Source organism: Pleurodeles waltl, chromosome 7 (genome assembly GCF_031143425.1).
Source record: "Pleurodeles waltl isolate 20211129_DDA chromosome 7, aPleWal1.hap1.20221129, whole genome shotgun sequence".
NCBI lineage: Eukaryota > Metazoa > Chordata > Amphibia > Caudata > Salamandridae > Pleurodeles > Pleurodeles waltl.
The window spans coordinates 391,606,318-391,633,587 of NC_090446.1; the positions used below are offsets into that span (position 1 = coordinate 391,606,318).

The 27,270-nt window shown below is 41.1% G+C and overlaps 1 protein-coding gene across 1 annotated transcript in view; it reads right to left on the minus strand.

Moving 5' to 3' along the window:
- LOC138304104 (arf-GAP with SH3 domain, ANK repeat and PH domain-containing protein 1-like) overlaps positions 1-27,270 on the minus strand; it is a 1,221,419-nt gene that overhangs the window by 370,664 nt on the left and 823,485 nt on the right. Inside the window, exons 15-17 of the mRNA XM_069243851.1 lie at positions 21,810-21,973; positions 17,142-17,275; positions 10,079-10,170 (exon numbers count right to left, since the gene is read on the minus strand). Coding sequence (XP_069099952.1) covers positions 10,079-10,170; positions 17,142-17,275; positions 21,810-21,973 — 390 coding nt within the window. The remainder of the gene's footprint in view (positions 1-10,078; positions 10,171-17,141; positions 17,276-21,809; positions 21,974-27,270) is intronic.

Sequence of the window (27,270 nt, forward strand, 5' to 3'; positions counted from 1 at the left end):
TCCTACAATGACTTTGTATAGTGGATATTTGTTATTCAATAATACATTTTATAAGAGTGGCATTTGCAATTAGGAAGCACTATGAAGATTTATATTGATGAAGGCTGTACGATTTGTGCTTTGAAAATGATGATTTTATACTTTTCATGGCTGATCTCAACTTTGCTTGCTGTTATAATATTGTTTTAGGTGTATATTTAAATTTTTCTTTATTGTTCTTTTCCAAATAGATATTATTGAATTGAAACTAATTAAACAAATATGAAACATGTTTTGTGTTTTAGAAAAATGCGAGAAATTCTAGTACGTGAAACAAAGTTATAAAACTGTATGACATGATATGTGTGAAACAAATATCAAACATATAGCTAAACATATAATAACAATTGGGTTTCAAAAGTATATATGTGTATACATAATGTAAACAAATACATTAAGGGCTTCATTGCAAGTGTGGCGGTCTGAGAATCGTCACACTCACGCACACGGTCGGACCGCCGCACTCCAGGCGGTCCAACTGCCCAAGTACAATCCTGGTGGACCTGATGGCTGGTGGACCGACATCCCTGCCACATGGTTCCCAACGGCATGACGACAGTTAACTCAGCACCACCTGGCTGATTACAACTCCCTTCACCTCCAACCTTTCCATGGCGGTTTCACTGACATGGAAAGGCTGGTGGTGAGGGTGTGCTAGGGGCCACTGGGGGGGCTGCACTTCCCATGACCTTGGCACGGGCAGTGCGGGGGGCCCCTGCCCAGCCCCATTGAAATGCGCACTCTCTGCTTTGCAGGCTGTTCGCATTCCGAAGGTGCTGGTCGGCCCACTCTGTGCTACAAGATAGCATTGTTTCCGCCAGTCTGACTGGCGGGAACACTCTATTGCAATATTTCTGCCAGTAAAACCAGCAGGAGCATTTTAATTGGGCACCATGGTGGTTGGATCTTTCCTGCGGCTTTGACGTAAAACAGTTACAATTTAACACTTCCACTACTATTGAAACCATTTTAGGGGTTATGTTGTATACATTAGGGATCACAATTGGAACACCCTTTCACAATGAAAGCATTTAGGGGAAGGAGGTAGTCACTAAAATAGTTACATTTACTATTCACACAGCAGTCTAACCCACTGAGGGGAAAGTTATAGGCAATAAAAAGGTGGTATATACTACTTGCACACCAATCTAAGCCATGTAGGTGACGGTTTTGGGCATTTAATGGGTGACATTTACTATTCCCACTTCAACCTAAGACATTTAGGGAAAGGTTTTGGACACTAAAGGGGTATATTTAATAGTCCCACTCCATTCTAAGCCATTTACTTGTAGGGGTTGGCCACTAAAGTGATTACATTAACTACTGTCACCCCAATTAAAAATCATTATTTTGGTTAAACACTAAATATAACACATTCTATGATCAACGATAAAAAAATCCTGAACTAAATAACATTAACACATTAAAGTTAATAATGACTTCATATTAAAAATAAACTTAGACATGTTTTTAAAAATATATAAAACAAATAAATTGAATGGTTCGTTTTTTATTTAAAACATATATTGACTATATTATCATTTAACATTACATAAAAACAGTACGATAAAAATTGAACAATTATCAAAATATATAAACAATATATAACCAACTTAAAGAAAATATGCATTAAAAAATAATGAGTAATAAAAATTATATTTGCATATACTAATTTAAAAAAATAACATAGCAGTCACCCTATAAAATACACAAAAAATTCTATAATTATTTTTCTATTCTTAAACACATTAAAAAAAATAACTACTCAAATGTATACTGTACCTTTTTAATCAAATATAAAAACATGAATTATTAAATTTATAATATTAAACAGTTATACATTAACATTTATATATATATATAAACTATATTAAAAATTATTTATTTACTAAATGTTTTTACAAATTAAAAAATGTAAGCATTTAAATAATATAACCATATAATAGATAATTTACATTTAAACTTTAAACATAAATATGAACATTCTACAAAAATCTAATACCTATTTCATTATAAAAATGATTTGTTAAACAATTAACTTAAAATTACAACTTTTATTAAAAAAAAATACATTTAAAACTAAATACTAAAAGTATATAAAATGTAATAAAGTAATGTTTTAGTAAAACACAAAATTAAATAAACACCTTTTATAGATATTTTGAAATGATTTAATCATGAATTAAACATTTATTTGTAATTATAAATTAAAATTTTAAAACTTCAGATTTTAACTGATACGCCAAATTTGACATAAAAATGAAAACAAACATTTTTTAAAAATTTCCCCAACCTTTTCCGCCATAAATCCAACATCCAGCTCCTATTAAATTATATAACTTATATAAACACCAAACTCATCCAATAATTAAATAAGTAATTGTAATATTTTCAAATTACAAAAATTAAATTAAACATGAAAAATTTACAAAAAACATACAAGTGAATACAAATAAATGAAATAAATATAAAACAATGTGACATACAATGATAGTTTAAAGAACAACATTCCTTGCAATGATTTAAAAACAACACTTAAAAGAATATTCTTACCTTTAATATTTATGTCAATTATATTTTTGAGATTATGATATTATTGACACAATATTTTTGTTTCACAATATTTTTTTTGATATTCTGTTCACACACTCTGGGCTGTTGATGAATTGAGAATGATACTTATTGCTTCACTAAACGTTGTTGAAATCAAAGTGATTGAGAGTTTTGCATAGGAAAGCCACCAGATCAGATGGACTAGCATCTGAATTATACAAGTGTTATAAAGGAATCTTAGCCAACCCATTTGCTTAACGTTTATGGTGATGCTCTCAAACAGGACCATTTACCTGCCACTCCCAGAGAAGCCATTATTACAGTCTTTCTTAAACTCAGAAAAGACTCCATAAGTACCAGTCATACCACTCACTTTCTCTCAGGAATAAGGATAATAAAATACCGGGCAAGGTTATCACTACCAGATTGGCCTCCTTTATGGCTAAATTAATTTTCCCGGAGCAATCTTGGTTTATCTCGGTCAGAGCAACCTCCTGCAACTTGAGAACAATATTTGAAATGTCATAAATGCACTAGGGAACTGAATTTGAATCAGTGTTCTTGGACCCCGAGAAGGCCTTTGACTCCCTGGAGTGGCTTTTGTTGTTTTTTATTCTCATTGAAAACATAGGCCTTGCCTGCCCTCTCCTTAAATGATACATTTATTATGCACAGAATCTACAGACAGGGTGCAAGTTAACACTGTATCCACAAGTTTCATGATTGGCAGGAGTACTTTTAATGAGTGTCCTCTATCCCCGTTTTTATTTGCCTTGGTGATGGAGCCTTTAGCTTGTAAAGGTTGATAGCACTACTTTCATCTCAATCTCATTGAGAAGGATGGTTATCTTGCACTATGCAGAAGACATCCTGCTCTTTGTCAAAAACTCCAACGTCAATCTGTGAGCTTTAATCAGGGAAATCCTACAATTTGGAAGCTACTCAAGTCTCAGGATAATTGGAACAAAACTGAGCTTCCCCCTTTTAATACCAGATTGAGAAAGCCAAGTCTAGAATACCCAGTGGAAAGGAATGACACCTCAATTAAATATTTGGGGATACATATTAGCCATGACAAAGGTGGTTGTCATTATTAAAATACTTCCCAATCATTGACAAACAATCTTCCGATTGAAAAATGGGTCAGACAGCCATTACTGATCACTGGGCATATTGCCAGTATAAAATTGTTGCACTCCCTTAGTTCTTGTATCTGTTTTTATTTGTCCTGATTATGCCTATTACCTCATCATTTTGAAATGTTCAAACCCTGCTCACTAGGCTAACAAGGGTGGACAAACACCCCTGAGTTTGATGGGAAATCCTTACACTCTCATTGGTGGAGAAGATTTTGGAGTACCTGTGTTTTCACTAACCTGCTTTCAAAGGCTCATTATGTCATTTATCGGTGCAAACCTGTTGATTGTTGGCCCCATTTTGTAATTAAAAAATATCTGATTAAGAAAGGTTCACTGGATAGTGTAGATGCTTTAATTAAGAAACTAAAGAGTTATCAGGCAGGAATGGGACTATCCGAGTCCTTCATAGACTTAGGGCTCTATTACGAGTTTGGCGGACGAGAACACCGGTTTTTAAACTCCCGACGGGTGGTCTCTGCCCTGCTGGCGACCTCCCCGCTGGCCCCATTAAGACCTTCCTGCTGGGCACCTGCTTGGTTTGCGCCAGTCAGCCCAGCGTGAAAATGGGGCAGCATTGTCGCAGCTCATAATTAAGCCAGCTGCAATGCTGCCGCATGCAGGGGGCACCAGGACCCTCAAAATGTGAACTGTCTACACTGCAGACAGTGCACATTTTGAGGGTGCTGGTCAGGGAGACCCCTGAACTGCCCATGCCTATGGCAGCCTTTACATGGGGTGGTAGCGCCATGAAAAGTCTCTCAGAGAAAAAGGTTGTAATCAACAGGGCGGCGCTGCGATCAGTGCCGACCTGGCCAAATACAACCTGCACCTGGCGTCAGCCCATCAGGATTGAAGATCCCAGCGGGGACGGCAGTGAGTTGGCAGGTCTGCCCGCCAACCTCATAATGTGGCGGTCGGATGGCCGCAACAGCGGCCGTCCGACTGCCACCACGGCATTGGAAGTCCTCGGACCGCCAATGGTGTAATCGGGGCGTTAGTGCAAGGCTATTAATAAAACCTACACATGATAATATTATAATATAAGTTGGCCACCTAGTGGGTTTATTAAAAATAGTATCATTACAGAAAACAAAAAGCATAATTAATACATCAAAACAATTGCAATCATTATCGTTATCTAAATAAATCTTCAACATACACTGACAGAGTCCGTCTCCAATGACGGCCCAAAACATCACTGCTCACTGCTCTGTAGCAAAAGGTAAAATGAACAAAAAGGAAGCTGTTCCCCATTATACACACCTCTTTTAATGTTTTAGAACAGAAGGGACAAGCACTTTAATAGCAAGACATTATGTAAAAGGGTGGGATTATAAATGTTTAACTTATGACAACCAATAAATCTACCAGATGGTACACCACTAGAAACTCAAACTTCCTGAATCATCTTATTGGTTAAAGCTGTACATACTAAATTAAGGAAATTAAATCATATATTATGAAACACACTTCTAACAGAAACCCATCCTTCCCTTGAAGAGAGAAAATTATCCTTATACATGTTTATTTGGACAGACCATGGCCGAGGCTGTATTTTCATTAATTTTCTGAAATAAAGACTCGTGCATGTGGAGTGTTGTCACACTTAAAACAACTATGCACGTTTCATCACCATTTCGTGAATAATGGCAATGCGGCCTAGTGTGGTCTGGTTATACTAACTGAAGCATACCTAAATTAATAATTATTTTCTACGGAATTGAAACTTGCTAACAATATCATATTATGCACTAGGCTGCCCACACAGGCCCTTCCGATGCACAATGTCTGTTGTGGGCTTTGGGCATGGGGAATATTATCTCAAAAGGCAGGACGTGAGATCGTATCGCCCCGAGATATGTCAGTGAAGGAAAATCTTCTACTCTCTCCAAATTTAGAAAACATGGCCGTGGCTTCATTGGTGAGGCGAGAGGTTAGGTCGATTGGAAAAATATTTGTAAATAATGTGATTACAACGCTTGAAGAATAAAAGGCTAAAACTGTAGCTAGGTCTGTTAACATTTTTGTGTACTTTCATCCTCAGCCAGTGACCAAAGCAACATTTTGAACCTTCCTTCACCAACCACTAGAGTGTACCCACTGACACTAAAAACATCCAAGCTGTACAAGATCTGTTAGGATAAGACTGGTACTCTAAGCCCTTCAGAAAAAAAGCACTTACCAGAGATAATGTTTTCACTCATTACTGGTGGTCAATAGTATGTTCTGTTTCGTAAGCTCCAGTAGCATGGGGATGCTAAGAAATGCCTTTTTGGTATTTTCTCCACCAAACAGATTATCCAACATCTCTGACACAATGGCTGGTAAAATCATGAAACCACAAGATAGCTTAAACCTATATTCAACCACGAGACGGTGGGACATGGATATTTAACAGATTTCTGTTGCAGAACAGTCTACAAACTATAGGCTAGGGTAGTCTAAGTCACCACCAAAAAAACAGGAACTAAAGAATGCATAAAAATATGAAGTTAAGTAAAAAAAAAAAAGAAATGATTAACACGCTACTTATTCAGATAATTTAGGATAAATTATTCCAGATTAAATTAACTGATGGTGATAAGTGAAGTTTCTGTTGCAGTCATTCACAAATGCCGTTACTAGGGGTCGAATAAGATACTTGTGGTGACTGATTAGGAGTATATTCTGTTACATGGACACATATACCGGCACAGCATATATTTGCATGGAGGAGGTGACAATACAATGCAAACAATACAAAAGATTTCTAAAGTGCAAGGCTACCTCCAAAAAGGTTTCCTGGTGCTAGTGGTATCAAGATGCTAGGGCAGCAGAACAGCAACTGTATGGTAGCAACTACCGATCAAATAAATGGGCCTTTAAAAGTTTCTGAAAGACAGATTCAGAACATGCCAAACGGGGATATGCAGGAAGGCCATTCCAAAGTTTGGCTGTCAAGTAAGAAACTAAACTACCGCCTCTCCTTGCCGTAATGATCCTTATCAACAGAAACAAGTTTTGTCCACTGGACCTGAACGATCTCACCTGCCGGTAGGACATAAGTCTTTTCCTCAGGTAATCAGGACCTTGTAAGACACATGCTCTGTAAGTAAAAGTAAGAGCGTTAAATGTAATGCGGCCAATAATGAGCAGCCAGTGCAACCTGATCAGGGATGACGTCGCTGATGCGCGAGCTGGAAGCTTTGAAACCAGTCTGGCTTCTGCATTCTGGATAATCTGTAACCTATGAAGCAAATGGGCTGGAAGACCCTGATACAGACTAATAGCATGGTCCATTCTCAAGGTTATCAAGGCATGGATAACAGATTTGCGGCAATCCTCAGGGATCAACTAGATCATCTTCCTGATTGATTTCAGCAGCATGAAACAGTTGGCCGAGATAGATTTAACTTGGGGGTCAAAGGATTGATTAACATAAGATTTTCCCCCAAATTCCATACCACTGAGGCTGGCTCAGAGGGCACCTTTAACTCAGAAAGCTACCAGTTGGAAGCATCCTGGTATGAATGTGTGCCAAAAAAACAATCTTGTTTTTATAAGAGTTTAATTTAAGGACGTTTGCACTTGTCCAAGCCCCTGAATCTCTCAGACAGTTCCTGAACGCAGCTAGTGCCCCATATTCCTCTTCCTGAAAAGAGAGCATCAGCTGCATATCATCCGCATGAGAGAAAATTCTTATGCCCCTTGCCTCAAACAGACTGGCCGGCGGGGCCAGATAGATGTTAAAGAGTGTAGGGCTCAGAGTGGAGCCTTGAAGAACCCTGCAGTCGAATGGTTAGCAGAAGATGTAAAAAGTGGTAGGAAAACCCTTTCAGTGCGTCCCTCCAAATGCGATTTCAACCCGGCCCAGACCAGATCCTGAATACCCACTTGTCATACACTGTCTAAGGGAATGGATTGGCAGATCGTAGCAAAGGCTGCTGACAAATCAAAAAGAACCACCATAGCTACTGCGCCCTGGTCCAGGTTCTCTTTGAGGAAGTCTGTTGTCTTGAGCAGAGCTGTTTCCGTGCTGTAACCAGTGAGGAAACCCAACTGGGAATCATGAAAAGGGTTAACTTCTAGGAAACCAGAAATGTGATAGTTCACCCATTTCCCTAGCATTTTAATGCTGGCAGGGAGTAGGGAAATTGGACAGAAGTTGCTAAGCACCATAGGGGCCGCATTAGTCATCTTCAGTAGTGGAAGAAGCATAGCCTGCTTCCAACTCTGAGGCACTGTAGCATCCTCAAGTGACACATTCAGAAACCTAAGCAAGACGGGAGTGAATACTGAGGTAACTCGACACAGGATGTCAGCTGGACATGGATCTAAAGGAGATCCTGAATTACAGCTGGCCAATGCATTGGATCCATCCTCCAGAGTGAGAGGGTCAAACTTAGCTAACAGAGGACCTGGATGAGGCAGCCTATCCCTGTGCATCACTGGGGCTCTTTGCGGAGGGACTTTCTCATAAATGTCTTGAAATTTCTTGTAAAAAAAACCCTCAGATAATTAGTCGCACAGAGTTTGAGAAGGGTTCAAAGGATTTTGCACAGCAACGGGACTCAAAGGAATTCACCACCCTGAGCAATTAATGAGGTTTATTGACTGTAGAAGTAATGGAAGATTAAATAAACCCCTTACAAGCTTTGCGCACTATCCTGCGCAGATTACTTAAGGCAGTTTTGTATGCAGCATTTGCAGCAGGGTCATAGGCCTTCCTCCAACTACGCTCAAGATATTTATGGTGGGATCAATCTGTTTTCAGTGCATCCATAAACCATGGAGACGCTTGCCTAGCTCTCCATTGAGAAACTGGTCTATGAGGAGCAATGTGGTCAAGCATCAAAGTAAGCCAATTATCTACCAAGACAACATCCGTGCAGACTGGCCCAGTGAGTTCGGCTGGCGCTTCCAGAAGTACCTCAGAAAACCAAGGCTCAGACACTAGTCTCAACATACTCAAGAGTTTGTCCAAAAAGGATGAACGCTTCAGATAACAATAGCTAGTACAAGGAAACCAAAGTACCTCAAACAGAAGATCCCCAGTGGCATGGAGCCATAACTATAATACCCAAGCATTGACAAAGCCAATAGACCTCGACAACTGTGACTCCTATTGGCTTTGTCTATGCTTGTTTTCATCCATCCTTCAAAGATGGCTGCTCTAGTGCATGCATATGCTTTCTGTTAATTTATGATTTTTTTTAATACTACAGGGAAAAAGCATTTCAAGATGGCTGATGTGCATGCTACACATAGGCAGAGCCTTTTTTTGATGTTTTTCTTAAAAGAAACACCATTCCATGATGGCCACCATGTATACACACAAATATGTGGCCACCTTGGAATGATTTAAAATCCATATACAGGTGGCCAGCTACAACTCAGAGGTGGACGGCCATAACGAGAGGGCTGGGGTGATAGACGGATGATCAAGATTAATAATTTAGAAAGAGACGTGGGGACACAAATGATGGTGAGGAGTAAAGTGAGGCACAAAGAAGGAGTGGAATAAACCATTATACACTCCAATGCAAAGTTGTGACATCAGCAGCTGAAGAATATAACTTTCAATCAAAACAATGTTAGAACAAAATGCTCCTTAGGCGGGACAAACACAAGAATAGGTAGTGAAACCACTGAATAAGCAATAGGAAACCGATATAGACAAGAAAGCCATCAAATCATGAGCAAGGGATGGAAACAAAGGCCTACTTTACTTCATATGTCATACATTAGGTCCTTTTGTGGATAAAGGGCTGGATCTGTCCACAGGAAATACTTAATAAAAATGAAGACAGTTTAGAATGCTTATGAAATGAAAACTTTAACATTAGGTATATGAGTGACATCACAAATAATAATTTGACTTGCAGCTTTGCAGATTAATAAGGATTGGTGTGGCATCTAGTGCAAAGTAGACTATCTACTAGGTATTTCTTTAATATCACCAATTGTCCGGGGCAAGAGTACTTACCCTCCAGACCATCAATAGGGACAGAAAGCTGTCTAGGTGTCCCTATAATGCAGGAAGATTCTTGGCTGTTTTTTCCCCGGCAACAACTAAATCTTGTAGACTAGTTAACCTATTGCAATTCTCCAAGTCTTGTCCTATCTCCTATCCTAGATGCCTCATCCCAGGGCTATCTCCCAAATCCCAACAGATGAATCAATCTCTGTATCTCAATAATCGCAATGCCTTGCCAATGTGCACCGATAACCAGTGTTAGTATTGTCTGATTAGTCTGATTGTTCATCTTATGTTGCTGCTGCTTTTTTGTTACATTTTGACATACTTTAATTTCATGGAATTGCAACGTGGACTTTTGCAAGATCAGAAAAATAGTGCAAGTACTTACATGTCGCTGTCTGCTGTCGGTTTCATGGACGGACTCTGAAGGTTAGCTTCTACGATGTCATTAAATCCAGAATTTCCAACATTCTTTGCGAGCTACAAATACAAATGTATATCAATAAAATACAGTGCTATTTAAAAGGTAGAGTCTATTCGTAGTCCGCGTTTGGGTAATAAGAAGATAATTATTAGTGTTCATCATATTTATCTTTTTTAATGCCAATGCTCCATTTGTGCTGGTGATTGCAGGCGGTGGACACCAGCATCACTTTCTGTGAACCAGGACTTACTTTTTTATCAGCAGACGTTGACCTAAAGCAAGAAAAGGAAAAGCAGAAAAGCGAGACAGAAGGAGTAAGATAAGGTTAAGAAAAGAGTGACAAATGGAAAAACACGCATGAAAAACAGCCTGCAAGAAAGGAAGTGTTGAGTGGTGGAGTAATTTGGCACGAGGTGGACAACTCCAGTTTTCAATAGTGCCAAAGGTGGGTTTCTATTAAAACCTTCGAGACCCTCATCTTAGTCTTTATCAGAACATTAGAATGCTGAACACTCCACTACCATTACCATGACCATGAAAGTAGCTCAGCACTAATTGCTGCTACTACCATCTGTTCCAATATTTCAAGCGTGTGCATATGTTTCTTTTTTTGATTTAGAACATCATATCCTCAGGGGATAGGATGCTCTAATAGCTTTATAGCCTTTCTGCCTCTGGATATAACAGGTAATGAAGGCCCTCTCTTTTTTATAGCATCTCGCCTGTGGCTCAAGCCCTTTACTTGGGAAGAGGATCTTTACAACCGCTATAGCCATTTACGAGTATTATCACAAATTAAGCCCTGATAAAGGTCACACAGCAGTAAAATGAAAATCATATTATTTACGATACTATCTTAATATAGGTTCAACAGCAATTAACACAAGCAGTTGATACAAACTCTAGCGTCCTGCCATAGGAATCAAAGTGTTCTGCACCTATTTCACTCCTTCCCCAACCTAGTTGTGTGGGTATGGCTTGCAGTGTGCCGAGCATTACATGCACCCTGAAATAAATAATAAATATACTTTCCTTTTCATAAATACTAGTAGCAGAGTTACTGGATTCCCTTGTACATAATGTAGAGACAAAAGTCAATTTTCAGTGTATTTATGGTGCACATTCAGTAGTTTTCTTGATACACAATATTATGTAATGTGTTTAGGATTGATTACAAACAGCAGTAGCTTTAGGGAAGCGCCTTTGTCATTATATTTTCAAAAAAGAGCAATAATATGAATGGAGAGAGAATATGCTTTGGATCAGCCTCATGAAACTGGTGGCGTTGGTGTATTTTTCATAGTTTGCCATAGCTTGGGTGGGCTGTCCATTAGGCCATGACAATGGTTAGATTGTTGCATTTGTGTTCTTTTGGACTTGGCCCTTTCTGGAGGGCCAACCTCAAACGTTTTTGCTTTCATCCTCCACCTTTTGCTTCAATTCGTTTTTATTGGCCTTCTGACTCTGTGCACTTTACCACTGTTAACCAGTGTACTTGTAAGACCCTAGTAAAGTTGCACTACATGTGCCCTTGGCCTGTGAATTAAATGATAGGAGTGGGTCTGCAGCACTGATTGTGCCACCCACTTACGTAGGCCATTACACATCTCAGGTCTGCCATTGCGGCCTTTGTGTGCCATTTTTAAACTGTCATTTCGACACAGTGAAATAACCTTTTGCTAAGCCCAAACCTTTCTTTTTAATACACTTGAGTCACCCCTGGGGTGGACTCTAGACAGCCCAGAGGGAAGGGTGCAATGTATTTAAAAAGTAGGATATGTATGTGTCCTGATAGTGAAAAACTCTTGAATTCGTGTTGCCCTACTGCAAAGTCTGTCTCTCCCATAGGATAACATTGGAGTTGCCCTGTGTAATTTCCAGATGGAAAGAGATAACCAAGTTCATGCTTGGTGTCTCTGGAATCACAATTTAAAATCCTAGGGTGTGGTGAAGTTACATTTTAAATTGCAATTCTTAAAATGGCACTTTTAGAAAGCTGCCATTTTTTTGCCTTAGCCATTTGGTGCCTGCAGCCTATCTCCAAGTCATATGACCGGGTGCAGCTGACAGCTGGACTTTGAGTATTCCTCCTTGGCAGCCACGCACAATGGGGAGCTTAGATGTGACTGGATGGGCCATCACTGGCAGGATGGTGTGAGAACCTTATATACCTAAATACACTTAAATAGGTTGTGTCCTGTTTCCACACAAAGAGCTGCATACCCCTTGTAGTTAGTCTGGGGCCAGGAAGGCAGGTCATCTGTGCACTTCAAAGGCATGCCTCTAGAAGCTTCTCCCCACTTAAAAGGCACAACCGTGTATAAAAGGACCTCAGACACCTACTCTTCAGTTCATTTCTGGACCTGTGGATACTCTGCTAGGAAGATTTACTGCTTTGCTGCTTAAGGACTGCCACTCTGTTGCACTGCACTCTTCTGGACTCCTGCTTTGGTGTGCTGACCTGCTGCCCTCTTGACTGAATTAGAAGGACTGGACCTGCATCTATTGAATCCAGAACCCATTGAGACTCCAAGGTCTAGCTGGCTGTCCTCCTGATCTGAAGATTCAGGAACATAACAGGCTTCCATGAATCTTGCATCTGCACCTGGACTCTGCCATCTGTGAGTCTGCCCTGCCAAGCGGTGCCACCCCAACACTGGACCCTTGTACATGGGCTTAAGATCTCTGCCAGCCAGAGGCCCCAGTGGAACCGCTGCATCTCCTCTGCTGTGTGGCACAACCACGAACAGAACTGCTGAATCTCTGCTGCTGTGTGGCTGTGTGCCTTACAGCTCCTTCTTACCCAAGCACTGCTGGACTGCGCCGTATCCTCACACCCGGCTTCACACCAAGAGCCCCATCAACGGGATCCTCAACGATGATGCAGGCTTTTGCATCGCAGCCTCTCCACATCTTGGAACTGATACGTCATCTCAGCTCCGCAACACATCTTTGACCCAGATCCTTGAAATGCTTTGCAAACAAGGAACTATCATACTTCATTCAGCTGGCTTTACTGAGTCCATGTAGCTTGCATGTGCTCCATCAGCCTGAGCTTGTGACTTTGTCCCTGTCTGGTGCAACCAAATATCTACAGTTGGCGCTTTGTGATTTTTTGGTGCTATTTTCACTGACATCTTTAAAACTGAATTAGAGCCAAAGTGATGGGGTAATTGTTTACTGGTGATTGCCTATTGTGGGGCTGCTTTTGAGATATTCTCTTTTGAGAAGATCTACATGTTATTCATACTCCACTGCACTTTAACACTGTGTCTACACAATGTTTACTGTGTATTTAAGCAACCCAAAGCCAATCTTTATATTTAGGATGTGTAGGTTTAGCACTGATACTTTCCTGTTGTTGGTCTGTAGGCTTTGCCTAATGGTATTTTATTATTAAAACAAGCCTTTTTTTTTAGTCAGAGCAAGGGTGCCTATGCAAATCTTAGTATATTGTATTGGGAACTACTGTGAGAGCTGCTATGGCTTCTTTTATCTATTACACTTTTTAATATCATGTGATACTGTGTCGTATTTATGGATTTTTTTAACACTTTGTTTTATTTTATAAGGCTCAGATTTCTTGACTTGACCCACCCACATTGTGATTGGATTTTTTATTGTATCTGTTTTTGTCTATGTCGTATGGTTTTATGTACCTTTGTGGTTCTCAAAAAATGAATAAAGTATTTTGATGACAATGATGGATATCTCAGGTTCTACTTATCACCTCCAATCTTCCCCCTTGGTGGGGGGGAGGGCAGATAGCCCACTAGGAACCAGGGATTTTTTTTTTATGTAAAAGAGGGGTAGGGGCTGCCACAATGGGCAAGCCAATGCCCTCACCCCCCAGAACAAATAGGAACAGCACCTTTTTGCCTCCTCCAGGGGCATAGGGGAGTTATTACCCCCGATCTGCCCCCATGGGGTGGCAGAAAGTCCACTAGACAGCAGGGATTATTTTTTTCAATTATATAAGATGGGCAGGAGGCTTCCTACAATGGGCATGCCAATGCCCCCACCCCCCCAGACACAAATGAGAAGTCTTTCTGCTCCCTAGGGAGCAGATGCGGGCAATTACCCTCAGCTGCCCCCTGGAGGGGGTAGACAGCCCACTGGATACCAGGGATTAAGTTTTTTTATTTATATCGGTTGGGAGCTGCCCAACAATGGTATAGCCATGCCCCTCCACGCAAAAAGGAAAACAGTCTTTCTGCTCCCTGGTAAGGCGGATGGGGCAATGACCCCATCTGCCGCCCCACCCCCTCAGTGGGGCAGAGAGCCCACTAGACACCAGGGATACATTTTTTGTATGGGTGGGGGCTGCCCAGCATGGGCATGCCCATGTCCCCAACCCCTCAAAAATTAAAAAACAGGAAAACAATTGTTCTGCTTCCCTGTGGACTAAGGCATTTTACCCCAAAGGCAAGCAAGAGGATATCTGATTTTGTTGGGTGCTGTTTTTACAAATTAGACTAGGAGAGTTTGACTAACTTCTAGTATCATCCCATTTGCAATGGTGAACTGCTGCACATTTTTGGGCTTGGGTAGGCTGCCACCTGGAAAAACCTACCAGACCCAGAGAGATCTGAAACACAGACATCTGGGGCGGTCCGGGGTGGTGTGCTTAGCATCCATCCCATGCCATTTTCTTACACACAATTCCCTGCAAATCTCAAATGTTAACTAAAAATATATATTTTTCCTCACAATTCTGTGATGGAAACTTCTGAAATCTGCAGGAATCCCAAAATTCCTACCACCAAGCATTGTCCCACTTCTACCGATAAAAATGCTGTGACGGGAATAGATCCCACCAAAGTCAATACGAGTCCTCCCAGCAAGGGCTCCCATTGTCCTTGATTTGATAAGATTCTGTCACTGGCACTAGGCAAAGCCACACAAGTGGTACAGCATTTTTATCGGCACAAGTGGGTCAATGTTGGGTGGTAGGATTTTTGTGGATTCCTGCAGATTTCAGAAGTTTCCATCACAGAATTGTGAGGAAAAATGTATGTTTTTAGTTAACATTTGAGGTTTGCAGGGAATTGTGAAACATAGGATAATGCTAGGTTGTGGCTCTGAGAAAACTCCAGACCTTTTCATCACAGAAATGTGAGGAAAATTTGTTTTTTTTTTGTCAAAGTTAGAGGTTTGCAGGGGATTCTGGGTAAAACAACCTTTGAGAGCCATGCAAGTCATCCCACTGTGGATTCCCCTAGGTGTCTAGTTTTTACAAATGTACAGGTTTGCTAGATTTCCGTAGGTGCAAGATGAGGCAGGACCCAAAAATCACAGCTACCCACTTTGCAAAAAAGTGCCAGTTTTGTGTGGAGAAATATGACGTATCATGTTGTGTTTTGGGCCGTTTCCTGTCACGGGCACTAGGCCTATCCACACAAGTGAGGTACTATTTTGATCAGGAGAATGCTGGGTGGAAGGAAGGTTGTGGCTCTGTGCAGATTTCAGATATTTCCATTAAAAATATATGAGGAAAATATGTTTTTTAGTCAAAGTCTGAGGTTTGCAAGGGATTCTGGGTAAAACAACTAGTGAGAGCCACACAAGTCAGCACAATCCAGATTCCCCAATGTGTCTAGTTTTCAAAAATGTATAGGTTTGCTAGGTTTCCTTAGGTGCCATCTGAGGCTGGCCCAAAAACCACAGCTACCCACTATGCAAAAAAAGGCCAGTTTTGGGTGAACAAAATCTGATGTATCCATATTGCGTTTTGGGCCGTTTCCTGTCACGGGCATCAGGCCTACACACACAAGTGAGGTACCATTTTTATTGGGACACTTAAGGGAATACAGAATAGTACAATAAGTGTTATTACCAATTGTATTTTTCTCCATTTGCACCTTCCAAATGTAAGAGAATGTGTAAGAAAGAAGTAGTTTTGAGAAATACCCTCTAAATCACATGCTAGTATGGGCACCCACAAATTCTGAGATGTGCAAATAACCCCTACTTCTAAACTCCATATCTTGTGCCACTTCAGAAATACACTGGTTTCCTTGATACCTACGTTTCACTATTTATATTTTACCATATGAATTGTTGTGTATCCAGTACACAATAAAACGCCATTGCAAGATGCAGCTCAGTTACTGGCTCTGGGTACCTCGGGTTCTAGGTAAACCTACAAGCCCTATATGTCCCTGCAACCAGAAAGGTCTAGCAGACGTAACAGTTTACCGCTTTTGAAAATTTGTCAATGCTAGAAAAAGTTACAGATGAAAATGTGGATACAAATGGCTGTTTTTGTTCATCTCAATTTCAATATTTTTTATATATCAACTGTTGCTTTCTATTAACAAAACTTAAAAGATCTACAAATTACCCTTGCTGAATTCATAATTTTGTCTACTCTTCAGAAATGTATAGCATTCCTGGATCTACCCATTTCTACCACTAACTAGGAGGTTGAAAGCACAAAAAATAGGAAAAATTTACTATGTCACAGTAAAACGGCAAAACTACATTGAAAAAATGTTTTTCTGATTCAAGTCTGCCTGTTCCTGAAAGCTGGGAAGATGGTGATTTTAGCACTGTAAATACTTTATTGAAGCCACTTGCAGGGAAAAAACAGATGCATTCTTCTGGAGCACTTTTCCCCATTTTTGCCCACAAACTCAAAATTTAGCTAGAGTTTGCCCATTTTCTCTGCTCCCTCCAGGGACATCCACAAACCCAGGTTACCTTTAGACTCCCCTGGATGTTGGGGAAAAGAACACGCATTTGGCATGGACAGCTTATGTGGACAAAAAGTTATGGGGGCCTAAGTGTGAACTACCCTAAATAGCCAAAAAAAGGTTTAGCACGGGGGTGGGGGCTTAGGTCGAGCAGCAAAAGGATTAAAAGATAACCTTAGAGAAAAGACAGCAAAAAACACCAAATAATACACATAATATCTAGAAATATTCTGTAATACAAAGAGAAAGGCCTGTAAAAAAATAATGAATATATTTGAAAAGTGAGTGGCAGCAGAGAAAAAACAACATGCCCAAATACCAATGCAACCTACCAAAAGTTCTGAAGTCCCCAGCTTGTCAAGAGATAAGGACTGTATTCTGGAGTGGTGCACACCCAGGTCTCGATGCACCCCAGAGCACTCGATGCAGGTCAGAATCCCCAAATTAATAGAGAGCCATGTTGGATCTGTTGAGGAAATAAATCTTAGTTTTTTTCTTATATGTCTCACTACCTTGGATTAAATGACAATCCCTGAAATCACTAGAGGTTTGCAGTAGACAATATTGAGTAAGACCCTTCCCAGTGGTAAGAAACACTGCTGACACCAACCACCATAGTTATCAATCATACGGCTTCATGAGTCACCAAGGGTCGTGCAATCTGAACCTGCATACAGAACAAACAAAAACATTTCGGCCCAGATTTATAACTCGGCAGACGTGTTCCTCCTGCACACCGGTTACGAATATCCTGTCCGCCGAAATCTAAATCCCATAGGATAGAGTGGGATTTAGATTTCAGCAGACAGGATATCTGTCACCATTGTGATGGAGTAACGCATGAGACGAGTTCTAAATCAGGCCCTAAGTGTCCTCATGAATTTTAAATAAACAAACTCTGTTAGCAGTTGTTGAAAAGCTGATTTTTTCCATACTTTATCAACAATCTCCAAAACACTATCCGGTGTCAGGGTGGACGATCTTTGCTGTTTAGTACTTAGAATGATTGTGGCAAATACCAGTTTTTGTAGCACGACTGCTATCATCATATTAACCTGAAACAATCTATCAGGGGGTTAAGCTTGCATGGTGGTGCCAGTTGACTTGGGGAACAACGCATACAACAGAAATAAGAAAAAGAACTCGCGAAGCTTCACCTGCATGGCTGTATTTTGAGGTAGTTTGATCATCCATATTCTCAGTGGAGTCCTGACCCAATGCCAGGAGCCATCCTGATGCCCGTAACCTGGAGTCTAACCTATCCAAGATTTGATAATAGGTGATGACATGGTGGTGTATAAGTAGTCTCCTGCTAAATTGTTTGTGAAGGGTTTCGTGCCACAGAGCCTGTTCTACTTGTGCCTACTACCAGACATTGACCCTGATAATAGAGATGGATGGATGCTAATCAGTAAAGCCTTAATTCCAGAACTCCTCTGTGCCAACTCTTGCAAACATTCATGCTCGCATGAATGTCTCAACCATCATTCTTCTTCAAAAACAGATGGAAAATCAAGATACCTAAAAGCCAGTTTAACCTAGCTTCACAAGCTATCATTGACACCATTCTTTCTCCAGGTTATGCAATCTTTCGAAAATACAGATAATCTAAAACAAGTGGTGCCATTGTACTCATCTTCAAAGAGTAACTTGAAAACTGACTGAGACACAAGTCACATCCACGTTAGAATGCCTCATCATTAATATTCCTTCCAACAAGGCTGTTCATTGCACTATTAGCCTCATATATCATCAGTTGGGAAACAATGTAGCTTTTGTTGTTGAACTCATTTAATTTGCGGGTGGCCACCTTCTGAACCAAAATGATTACCAAATAATTTGTGATCAAACTCAGCTGGAACAAAAAGAGCAGCCACAAGCCAAATTAAAACCTTCTTCTCTGATAATTCCTCTACCAACATCCCACCACTTGTACTGAAAGCAAAGGCTCCTTCATCCATCTTATCATTTGAAATGACAAACTCGACCATGTCTCTTCTCCGGGACTGGGTACACCAGTACCCGCTACCTCTACTCCTACAGCGCTTTCTACTTCCGCCTGTTCCTCCGAAGAGCAAAACCTTAGTAACAAGAAGAGATTAGAAAAAAACGTAGGCACTGTGGCTGTCCAAGAGATGCTAACTGCATCAGATACTTCACTGCACCCCCAATAGACCCTATGTCTACGGTTCCTAAATGTAATAACAAATATAATAAACATCCTAAACATCTTGGTCCCGTCAACATCCAATACTAAATCATCAAGGAAACTGTCCCTCTGGACACCCGGCCAACTCAACGCAAAAAGACATGTGTTAACAGCAGTGGACCACAGATGGAGAAAACATCCATCGGAGACTACGTTTACTCAACTCAAAGTCCTGGGACTCAGCTACAAAATAATGATGTATTAACCTAAGAGAAATCACTTAAAAAACAGACAACTCCATCAGGAGTAGTCTCAAGGAATGCTCCAGATTTTCAAAAAAACTGCCCCTTACTCCAGCCTACTAAAGAGATGAGTCCAGCTGTAAGGAGTGTGCTAAATACTTTGCCAATAAGATTTCTTCATTGAGAGAAGAGCTAGCCAACCTCCCCAGGACTAGAAATGATCTTAACGCCCCTACTCCCATCTTCACTTCCAGAAACGTAGAGTGTACACGGATCTCTTTTCCTACATAAAACCGTAGCCAACACCAAACCATCCTACTATGCATGAACCCAGTCTAGCACCCAAAGCCAAAGAACTTAAACTCATCCCCTTACTGGCCAATCATTGCTTTGCTCCAAACAGAACGACTTGATCTCCTTAAAACAGGCCATGTTCGACCTCTCATAAAAAGAGGGATGCAGACCACAATTAAAAATGTAAAATTCTAGAGCTATAAACGGACTTCCATTTCTCATCAAGGTACTCTAAAAACTAATTTTATTGTAATCAAACAATGACATCAGATCTATTACATCACTATAAAGCAACCTTTAGGGACCACTGCTGTCTAAGTTTAGATCCAACAACATCACTGAAACCAGTCTCTTAAGACTGTGAACGACTCTCTCAAAAGGACAAATCCTGACTATTACTTTTACATGATTTGCCATCTGCTTTTGGCACAATCGACTCTCACATTCTCTTTTTCCCTTTTTGAAAACCACATGGGATGCAAAGGCCCTGTACTAAACTGGTACCAGTCATACTTCACAAACTGCTTCCAATAGCTATGGATTGCAAAATCTCCCTCTATTGCCACCCCTTCATCCTATGGGGTCCCTTAGGGCTCTGTACTAGTTCCACTTATCTGTAAACGACTTGTTAAATCGCTGGGAAAACTGTTGCAGAAACATGGTCACTTGTATTTTATTTTGAGTGGGCAGAATACCTCATTTCATGCTCCTAGCTATTTGCACGGTTTGTACTTTATTTTGCTCACTTTCACTTTTTAATATTGTGTAGTCTAATACTGAGTGTACTGTCCATGGTATTCTGTTTGCGCACTGAATGTAATTGCTTGAATACCATGCTTTTGAGCATTTGCACTACCTTGTTTTCTTGTATTTATAATGAGTACTGTATGTAGCAATGATATTATGTATCCAATTTTAATAAAGTTTTGCATATTTTGTATTAAAGGTATGGCTGAATTGGTGCAGTTTTTATGTGGCTCTCTTTTGAGTAACATAATAAAAATTTAATTGAATTGTGAAGTGTGTTAAATGTGTTCTGAACAGCAACTGGCGAATTAGGTGAATCTCAGGTTTATCCTGCTATTTTAAACTTCTAGGTTTTAACTTAATGTCGTCTTTTCTAAATGGCTCCTACACCAATTGAGTTTATTTCGCAGTCCGTATTATATACGCCAGACTTCCTGGAGAAAGTGGATATGCCGAGAGTTAGAGATCATTGGAAAGAGATGTGTGTGCTCTGTATGTATGTGCTACATTAGAAAATATTAAAGGAAGAGGAAACTTAAAAGCATTTTTTTTTTTTTTTTTTTTACAAACTCAGCTTTTGAATCAGTCACAAAACATTTTGTAATCGTATGTTAGAGAATCATTCCCGACATTTCGTACATTTTAAGAGAAAAAAAAAATATCTGAATGATAGCTAACATTTCGATTCCTAGTGACTGATATATTTATTTATTTACAGAGATTGGTATAGCAAAGGCCATATATAATTCATACTGAAAATAAACCGCTACAACCGTTCCTAGGAAGTATATTTAATAGCAAGATTGGTACACTGAGCATGAGCCAGTGTTTGTGAGGGGAATTATGTCAGTAATGTTATCGTCCAGGCAATATAGCATGTTGCCTACTGGGGCACTGCCAATATGTTGAAAAAGGCCATTTTAGAATATTTTTCTTTACAGGTGGAGCTCCGAGGTTGTTGAAAAAGCTGGCCCTGCACGTATTTTTCTTTTCGCATTGAATGGGACTTTTAATATTGGAACTTTCAGCCTGTATTTGAGGAAGGCAATAGCAGAGAATCTGCAGTGCAATATAGCAGGTTCCCTGTCTGCATGCAGCACTACAACAACTCTCGAGTGTCCCATAAATGGAGAATATGAAGGAGACACTGCCAGCTCCAGCAAGGTCCAAAGGTGAGTCCAGAAGGAATACTTCCTCTTTGTATCGTGCGTGGTCCACCACCGAGTCTGGAGGAGTTAACTCGATGGAAGGCTGCCCTGGAAACAATAGTCTCTCTACAGAAAAGAAAAACCTAGCATCCCTAACATGCTAGGATATGCATTCTTTGTTGAACAAAACTCTAACACCACAGCATACAGACCTACATTTTGTGATTTTAAATCACCACCCCGAATTAATTCCACGTACAAAGCAAACATACATCTGCAACACCACACTCACAACAAAGCTGTTGGACTCCTGCAAATGATAAGTGGGGCCTTTAGGTTTATGGGTCTTACATCCACAATGTCTTTGTGGGACAAATGGATGCGCTAGAAGCAGCTGAACACTGTACAACAACACCCTACCTGGTGCCCCACAGTCGCAGCAGACACTGTTTCCCGGGAGACGTTTAATATCCTCGATGATGGCCTTCGTTAAATCCTCAATGCTGTCTTCTCCGCTTGGGTGCACTTCGTGAAAGGCCATGTTCAGGGCTTCTTGCTTGCTATTGGTTAATACGGAGACCCACCTACAGAAACATAAGCAGCGGTGAAGTATTCTTTACACTCTCTTGGGTTTCCTTGTTATGAGGATGGCCTATCCAAGGTTGCTAATGTAGAATTATTGAAAGCGTATTGTAGACTGCAAAGAGCTCTGGAAAGCACAAAAACATACAAAGATGATATCTTAAAGGTGCACCGATGCAGCTTTTAAGGCGATGGAGAAAGTTGAATTACATTTATGACTTCTCCTTCCATTCACTGCCGCAGCTTTGCACAGGGAAGCCTTCATCTAAGTGCAGGCTAAGTGGACAAGATAGAAGCTGGAGTACTGTTAATGCAGTTAGAACACAGGTTGTGTCGTTTCATTTCGAGCACAATACTGCACCGTGCTCTCTGTAAGAGTATCTGTAAGAGTTTGCATGGTAAGGATACCCCCAAGAGCTTTCGAAGAAGAGGTCACCAAAGTGTGAGCTTGTTTAGGAGAAGCTTCCTATAGTTTGACCTTCAAGGTCTTTTATGTTCAGTCACCGTGCATAGGCATCTGACAGACTGTCACATACGCACCACACCCCAGTGGCCGGGTACGGCACGCGTGAGCAAAATAAAAGTACAGGCCAGGCTTCTCATTGGGTTGGGTCGGTCAGGCTCTGAACCCAACCCGAAGATTAACAAAGAAGCTGAGCCAGCTCAGGGAGAAGTGCTGAGAGTGTCGTGAGGGGCAATAGGTGACCAAGACCCTCAAGGCACTACAATGGTGAACAGGCCGGTGTCAAATATCGTCAAATGCCTGCTACCACTTTTCGGTGAACTGGTGCTGCTTGTCTCAATAACACTCCATTGGAAATTCTGCATTGGAACATTGAACACTTTCTTTAAAGCTTTCCAGGAAACATACAGTGGTGTCAGAAAATCCCTGCTCTTGCCTTTTACTGCTGATAACATTTCTAAGCTTTTTCACAATCTGACTGGGGTCGAAAACGACCAAGACAAGGCCATAACACCATAGGTGGCTCACTGTAACCTTCCAAATCAAGTCAGATTGAGAGCTTCATTTTGCATCAAGTACAGCACAAGCATATCTCTCAAGCACCTGCAGATGACAGCACATTTGTATGTTAAGCAGCTGATTGGTGCAATTCAGGGTCAAGGATATGAGTGGGTGGTAAAGAATAAGTTAATCAGGAGTGGATTACTGAACTTGTTAATAAAAATGATACCTGATGGTTTGGTTTTCTCGGTGTCCACAGTAGGTACAGGAATAATAGATCTATACCTGATTTTCAATGTGGCCACTGACTATGCAAACAATGTTATGGTATTCATTGTATCTACATTTATCTTAAGCAGGCAAACTCTGGTATGGACGTTGTCTTCCTGGAAATGCATGGAGCACTCTTGGTCTCTAAGACTGGGGCTTCCACTTGTCTTTGTTGAGAAGGTTAAGCAAGACTTCTCTGATATGGAGATGAGCTGTGTAATGCAGCGTAGGTTTGACCTCGGCTGTCGGCGGCACCTCCTCAATGGTGGAGGAGCGTCACCCTGCTGGCTCAGGACCAGCAGAAGAAAAATAAAAGAATATTTCATATTGTTTTATTTTTCTGCTGCTGGCTGAGCAAGCGAGTGCAAGGAGAGGCAGGGAGAGGCTGGGCTGAGCCATGGGAGGGGGTAGGGATGGGGGAAAGTGGAGTGTTCCCTTAACTGTGCATATCTGTTTGGCCAGCTGTTCTAGACCAGCCAAACAGATATGCACAGTTAGGTTTCTCCAACCCAGCTGTATTTGACAGTTGGAGAAATAGCACAGACTCCTTATGCCTGAGCAAGCGGCAAACCAGCATGGTCAGACCAATACCTGTGCTGCTCTCATGGTAGGGAATAACATGAGAGAAGCACAGGGATTGCACAGTCTCTTTCATGCTGTCTCAGGGACTGCTGGGACCAGGAAGCCGAGGAGCGCGAAGAGGCTGGCAGCATCACATTCTTTTTTTATTAATTCCCCCTTCCACCTCCCCCCAGCACCTCTTAACCCCTCCCAGGTCACCCCACCACTTATAATTTATATCGGTCACCGCTGGCTTTGGTAGTGACATTTAATCAATTTTTCAGACGTGAGGCTCAATTCTTAATTCAGAGGCCCTAGGAGAATGACTTAGTTTGTAGAAGTGCACATAGATGCTTGGTTCGTAGCAGAGCACATAAATGTATGAAAGTATGTATTGTAGGAAGGGCATTTTTTTAAATTGTAAGATTTTCTTCATTTCTTTCACTGAAAACTGCGAAGACACGGAGGCCCTCATTATGACATTGGTTGTCTTTTTTTAAGACCGCCGTGCTGGCCGCTGCCAAAAGACCGCCAGTGTTGGCAGTCTCACGACCACTGTATTACGAGTCAGAGACCAAAGACCACCAGATTACAGCCACAAACCTGACACCACCAGGCCGGGTGGGGGCGGGAGAGAGGTGGTTCCACCACCAGCACTGCCATGCCGCAAGGACTCCACCTGCCATACTATGAGCAGTAATATGGCGCATCGGTCCTTGCACAGCAGTGAGGCAGTGGAATCGCCGACATCCACCCCTTCGCGGACGGCCACCTCGACGTGGGGTGCCGTGCGGTCCAGACAGGCAGGTGGAGAGACTGAAAGGGGCTATGTGTGTGTGGCAGGTGAATGTGTGTGGTGTGTATGTGTATGAGCATGTGTGTGTGTGTGTGTCAGAATGGGTGTGCATGCATGTGTGACTGTATGCATGCATGGAGGAGGGAGTGTGTGAATGACTGCAGAGGGGGATGTGTATATGTATGAATACAGAGGGGTGGGGTGTGTATGAATGCACAGGGGACTGTGTATATGTATGAATGAGGAGGGGGATGTGTATGTGTATGAACACAGAGGCGGGGATGCGTTTGTGTGAGAGCAAGTGGGGTGCATGTATGTCAGTGTGAGAGCGAGTGAAGGTGCATATATGTCAGTGTGAGAGCAAGTGGGGGTGCATGAATGTCAGTGTAATAGCGAATAGGGGTGTTTGTATGTATGCGTGCGGTCAGGTGGGGGTGTGTCTGCAAGTATGTCGACGAGTTGAGAGGTTTTTGCAAGTGTGTGGATGGGTGAGGGGAGTTTGCAAGTGTGTGGATGGGTGGATGGGTGTTTGCAAGTGTATGGGTGTGTGTGTGTGCCGGTGACCAGAATAGGGATTCCTGTCACGTTACTGCCAGGGTTTTCGTGGCAGGGCAACGCCTTGAAAAGCCTGACGGTTGGCTGCCTCCTAATACGGCCAGTGGTCTTAGGCCTGCCACTGGCCCGGAGGAGCTGACCACCAGCCATGCAGCCCAACTGGACTGGTGGGGTTGTGGTGGTTTGGCTTCGGCCAAACTGCATGACTCACAATGCGGCAGTCTTTACCACTGGGTCCGCAGTGGTTAGACCTCCACCGCGAGTGTGGCAGCCTTAAGACTGCCACACTGGTAATGAGGCCCCGAATGTATGATGGCTCCTGGCTTTATTTATTTTACATTCTTACATTGTGCACTCTACCTGAGGCTGTGTCAGTAATGCGCATAAAACCAGGACAATCTAAAGTTTGAATGCTTGCAGAGTAGGGTGATAGGTTTGGTTTAGTGTTCTTACATACTTTGTATATTTCGGGGCAGAGGAAGTGGCATGGAGAGGTTACCAGCTCTGGTTGCATTTTAAGAATTTCTGAAACGTGTGTGGCTATGAATATTTTAGTCTTACAGTGTGATTTAGTCACGTGCACTTTTATAGCTTATAGCACCCTCCATCGTATTTGGAACTGTCATTTTCTGTTAGAAATTCTCACTCTAATTTAGTAAATTAGAGTAAGATTTTTTACATCTTTTGATCCTGGCATAATGTCCTTTGTACTGTATATTACTAGTGTTAAATTTTTATTTTTTGCGGTACTTTTGAAATTTTAAATATATTTAGTTCTGTTTCTATATTTGTGTCTACAACCAATAACAAGGTCTAAGACTTAATTGTCTGAAAGTGGCTAATGGTAAGTTACTTTAATATTTCTTGAACAATGTCCAAGTAGCTGGTAGGACTGGAGCATGCATCCTGTAAAGGGTTGTAGTGAAAATAATTATTTATGACCACTGACTTTGTGTTCCACCACTGTGCATATTAGTTGTTCAATGTTCACCAGTAGCACATTACATTTTGTATTCAGTTTAGCTGCCTATTGGTTTGAACGTGGCGTTAGACATTACATTTTGTATTCAGTTTAGCTGCCTATTGGCTTTATCGTGGCGTTACACATTGCAGTTGAGACATTGCACATGAGCTGTATTTTTCCACATGGTAAACTAAGCTTGTGTTTTTTGTATTTTATCTTACCGAACACAGTAGCATGATAAGGTAGTGCATATTTTGTGTTTTTCAGCCTTGAGAGAGACAGCCTTGAAAACTTGGCTAACTTTTGACGCTTGTTTCTTCCAGCTCTGACCTAGAGTAGCCAGCATGTTTTGAATATTATAAAAGGTGTCCCTGGGCAGCAGTAAGGGGGAATTTTCAGAGACTTCAATCATGAGTGGACGTCAGCTGCCTGACCTGTCCCGTGAGGGTAGAAAATCTCTTTCTCACAGTTGAACAGGGGTCATCACCTTCCTGGCATGAGAAAGATGACGAGCAGTTATAGGCCCTATGGTGATGAATTTGGACTTTTATTCTTTGCTTTGAAGTTATGCTATCATATAATCACATATATTTGCTGTGTACATTACAGTTGAGAATCACTTTGATATATTTTCCTTTCATTGCTGTGACTATTTTTAAACGTGTGCCTCCAACCTACTAATCTCCTTTTTCAGGAACCTCATGATGAAGTAATAATAAATGTTTTCTTTAAACTAAGAAATGCATTCCAGAGATTTTTGTCAGCTCGGTCATTAGTGAAAGCAAAATATTTTGGTGAGTTGGCAGTCTGGGAGTGGAATTGGAGATTGGAAGTGCACAATTTAAAAGTGCAATTGTTTTTGTTGTTTAGAGAATTAAAGGAAGCACCGCAGACCATGTTTGAAAATGCATATGAAGTTAAACTGCCTTGTGGTGCTGTGACAAACATGTTTTCTTGTTTATCAGGACTTTCTGTGTTTTGGAATGAGTGCTTGGCTAAAACAAAAGTGTTTTCATATTTAGAAAAGGTGCTTTTTAAAATAAATGATTTCCCTTATGTTCTGGACAGGAGGGTTTGGATACCTTTGTCTGCTTACAGAAAAATACATGAGAGATGTAAACAGTTAGAACATGAAAATAAGAATTTACGTTAGCAAATTAGCCAGAACAAATTGTTGAAAGATAAAGCT